Below are 3689 nucleotides of genomic sequence, written 5' to 3' on the forward strand. Positions count from 1 at the left end.
AGAATTCATAGTTTGGCTTCCTGACCTTTAGTAGCAATCTGACATTCGTTGTAATGTTATGAATGATCCTCAGAACAGATGTATTCTTGTTATCATGTTTCTTCTTGTTCCTCCTCTTCCAAATCTCCCAAAGTATAATACTAGGTATAGCCTAAAAATAAGGTTCTTTCCCTTTAGCTCTTGCCTTCTACCATGAAACGACAGTGTTCCTCAAGGTTAATCCTTGAACAGGTATTTTTGCACCTGCAAAAGAAGAAAAGTAGAAAAGTAGGACCAAGTCCTGTTAGCATAGAAAGACCTTCTGAAAACATGGGCTATTGTTTCCACTGTAGGATCATCACAACACCAGCATTTGGATGGACCTTGTAAACCCCACCTTCTGAAATTATCATCCACAGGGATTTTGCTCTTCCACAACCTCCACATAAAGAAAGCAATCTTAAATGGCAATCCTTTTACCCATATACACTTATAAGTTTCATTGATTTGACCTTTTATCTCTGACATAATGCCATGCTGATCTCACTGTAAATCTTCCTTGAGTTTCCAAAGACCAAACTGGTATATCTTTTCCTTGTGCCGTTGGAGGTGCAACCATATCCATGATATGTTCAGCCATGTCTGGTTTGAACAATCTTATAAGTGTTTGCTCATCCCATCTCCCATCCTTTACCAACTGATTTCCCTGTTTATACTGATCTCTAAAATCCCAGATGCCATCTATTAAAGAATATAATTCACCTTGACCAGTCCAATTATCTAACCATATATCTACATTACCCCTCCTCAACTGCCATACTATAAGATGCTCCGCTAAATCTCTTGCTAACAATATTTTCTTCCACACTTGTGAACCACTAGCTCCTGTTCTCCACACAGCAATTGACGGATGCTCCCTTTTACAATATTTATTATACATGTACTCACTCCAGATGGACTTTGTAGTCTTGAAATTCCACCATAATTTGCAGAAGAGGGCCATAGAAATATCAGTCAATTTTTCAAACCCTAATCCCCCTTCCTCCTTAGGCAAACATACCTCCCGCCATCTCACCCAATGTCTACCTCTTTCACCTATTCTGCTGCTCCATAAAAACTGAGCTAGAGCCTTTTGTAAAGTTTTCAGCACATTAAGAGGCGGATTCATTACTGAAAGGCAATGAATTGGTATGTTTTGCAGTACATGTTGGATCAACACTGCTCTCCCACCATAAGATAACAATTTCCCTTTCCAGCCTTGCAATTTATTTGCTATCTTATCCATCAATTGCTGAAAGAAATCTTTCTTCTTTTTCATGTAGAAAATTGGACAACCCAGATAATTAAAAGGAAATTCTCCTCTTAGTATACCTGTAGTTACTTCTGCCAGCACCATAGTTCCATTTGACACTCCTTAATGGATGTATAATGCACTCTTCCCTTTGTTGATTTTCTGGCCTGATACAACTTCATATCCTTCCAATGTTGAGGATACCATCTGTAATGTTCTCATTTCAGCTTTGCATAAGATGATCATATCATCAGCAAAAGCTAAGTGATTCAGCTTTGGACTTCCCCTTGGCATCCCAAACAACCTGAATTCCTTAGTTAGCATAAGTTTTTTCAAGTTGATTGATAGAACTTCAGCAGCTATGATAAACAAAGTAGGTGATAAAGGGTCACCTTGCTTTAATCCTCTTGAAGACTTGAAAAACCCCTTAGGTTTCCCATTTAATAATATGGAGTACCAATTATTTTCCAGTAACCTAAACACCATATCAATTAATATTTCAGAAAAACCCATTTTCCTCAGAAACTTTGTCAAAAATATCCATCCAACCCTATCATAAGCCTTCATCATATCCAATTTCAAGACCATGTTAGGAGGTTTTCCTCTTTTTCTAATTTATTCGACAATTTCTTGTACAATCAGTACTTTCTCAGCTACACTTCTATTTTGTACAAAACCTGCCTGTTCTGGTGAAATTAATTAAGGAAGTAAACTCTTTAACCTCTCATGAATTATTCAGGAGAAAACCTTGTTAACACAATTACTCAGTGAAATAGGTCTCAAATCTGAAAAAGAATTTACCACTAATTTTTTTTGGTAATAATCCCAAATTGGTATGTGTGATAAATCTTGGCAGAGTATGTCCACAGAAGAATGCTACCACCATCTTCTGAATATCCGTCTTAATGATATCCCAAGCATCTTGATAAAAGGCAGCAGTCATACCATTAGGTCCCCAACACTGTTCCTATTTAGGCCCATTACAGCAGATTTGATCTCCTCTTCTGCAGGTTTCATAATTTCAGTATTTTGTTCTTCAGTAATCAAGGTAGGCACTTCATCAATCATTGAAAAGTCTTCTGCATCTCCTTCTTTGGTAAATTGTTTTTGAAAGAAAGTGACAGCTGAATCTGCAATCTCACCTGCTTCTTCCACCCATACTCCTTCTTTATCTTGTATTCTCTTGATTTTGAGCCTGTTCTTCTTCCTTTTACTATAGTGTGAAAGAATTTGGTATTGCTTTCACCATCTCTAAACAGCTCATACCCAGCCTTCTGTCTCCAGTAATCTTCTTCCCCTTTCAGCTGAATATTTAACTATGCATGTGCTTTGAACAACTGCTACCTATTAGCTCCACCTGGATTTTCTTCAAATAGCTTCTCTTTTACCTTGATAATATCTTCCAGGGTTGCAATTTCTGGAATATATTACCAAAAGTGTTCTTGCTCCACCTTGTTAAAGCAGATTTAGTGTTTCTAAGTTTCTGATGAAACATTATGAAAGGATCTCCTGTCAGTTCTGTTTTCCAGCTGTCCCTGATGATCTCCAAACAAGACTCTTCCTTCAACCATAGATTTAAAAATCTAAAAGGTTTGATAATCTGCTCCTTTTCCACTCTGCACTGTAAGAATAAAGGAGCATGGTCAGACCCACTCCTTGGAAGGTGTTCAATCTCCATAAGCTGAAAAATACTCTGTAACTTATCATTACCCAATATTCTGTCAAGCCTTTTGAAAATGCACCCTTCATCAGTTCTCCCATTCCACCATGTGTATTTACTTCCTTTATATTGAGGCTCTTCCATATTACACATACTAATACACTGATTAAACTCTTGAGTTTCATTAATTGTAACTGGTAAGCCCCTCAATTTTTCCTCTTCATGCCTTATCACATTAAAATCTCCCCCTATAATCCAAGGACTTTGATAAGTATCAACCAAATCAACTAAAGAGTCCCACAAAATCTGTCTTTCATTAGAATTACACTTAGCATATACCAAAGTAACAATCACTGACAAATCAACACTTTGTAGGATTACTGATAACTGCTGCTCTTCGTCCTTCCAAACTGTCACTTCCACATCTTTATGAATAAATGTCTAGATTTTCCCAGTCACATTCACTAAAGCATGTTTCAGACCCAATCTCCTCCTGTAATCTTCTATATGAATTCTATCCTGAAAAGGTTCCATGATTCTTACAAAATAGAATTGATATCTCCTGTGCATGGTGATCAATCTAGTGAAGGCCTTTTGAGTGTTTACAGACCTTATGTTCCATATGAGTGCATTCATAATGATTTAGACTTGGTAGACTGACTCCTCGTATTCATTGCTGCTGAACTTGTAATGTTGTTCCTTTTCTTTGTCTTCTTCTTCTGATTAGCCTTCAAGGCTATTACTTGCTTTGGAGATAAA

At 37.1% G+C, this 3689-nt stretch overlaps 1 protein-coding gene across 1 annotated transcript; it reads right to left on the minus strand.

Moving 5' to 3' along the window:
• Positions 1 to 1393: 1393 nt before the first annotated feature.
• On the minus strand, positions 1394 to 1858 carry LOC124894216 (secreted RxLR effector protein 78-like). The gene has a single exon (XM_047404944.1). The coding sequence runs from the start codon at positions 1856 to 1858 to the stop codon at positions 1394 to 1396; it is 465 nt and encodes a 154-aa protein (XP_047260900.1).
• Between the last annotated feature and the right edge of the window lie 1831 nt (positions 1859 to 3689).

Source organism: Capsicum annuum, unplaced genomic scaffold (genome assembly GCF_002878395.1).
Source record: "Capsicum annuum cultivar UCD-10X-F1 unplaced genomic scaffold, UCD10Xv1.1 ctg71638, whole genome shotgun sequence".
Taxonomy (NCBI): Eukaryota; Viridiplantae; Streptophyta; class Magnoliopsida; order Solanales; family Solanaceae; genus Capsicum; species Capsicum annuum.

Excerpts from the sequence above, each read along its gene's own strand:
- LOC124894216 (XM_047404944.1), bottom strand. The coding sequence starts at position 1,858 with ATGGTCTTGAAATTGGATATGATGAAGGCTTATGATAGGGTTGGATGG.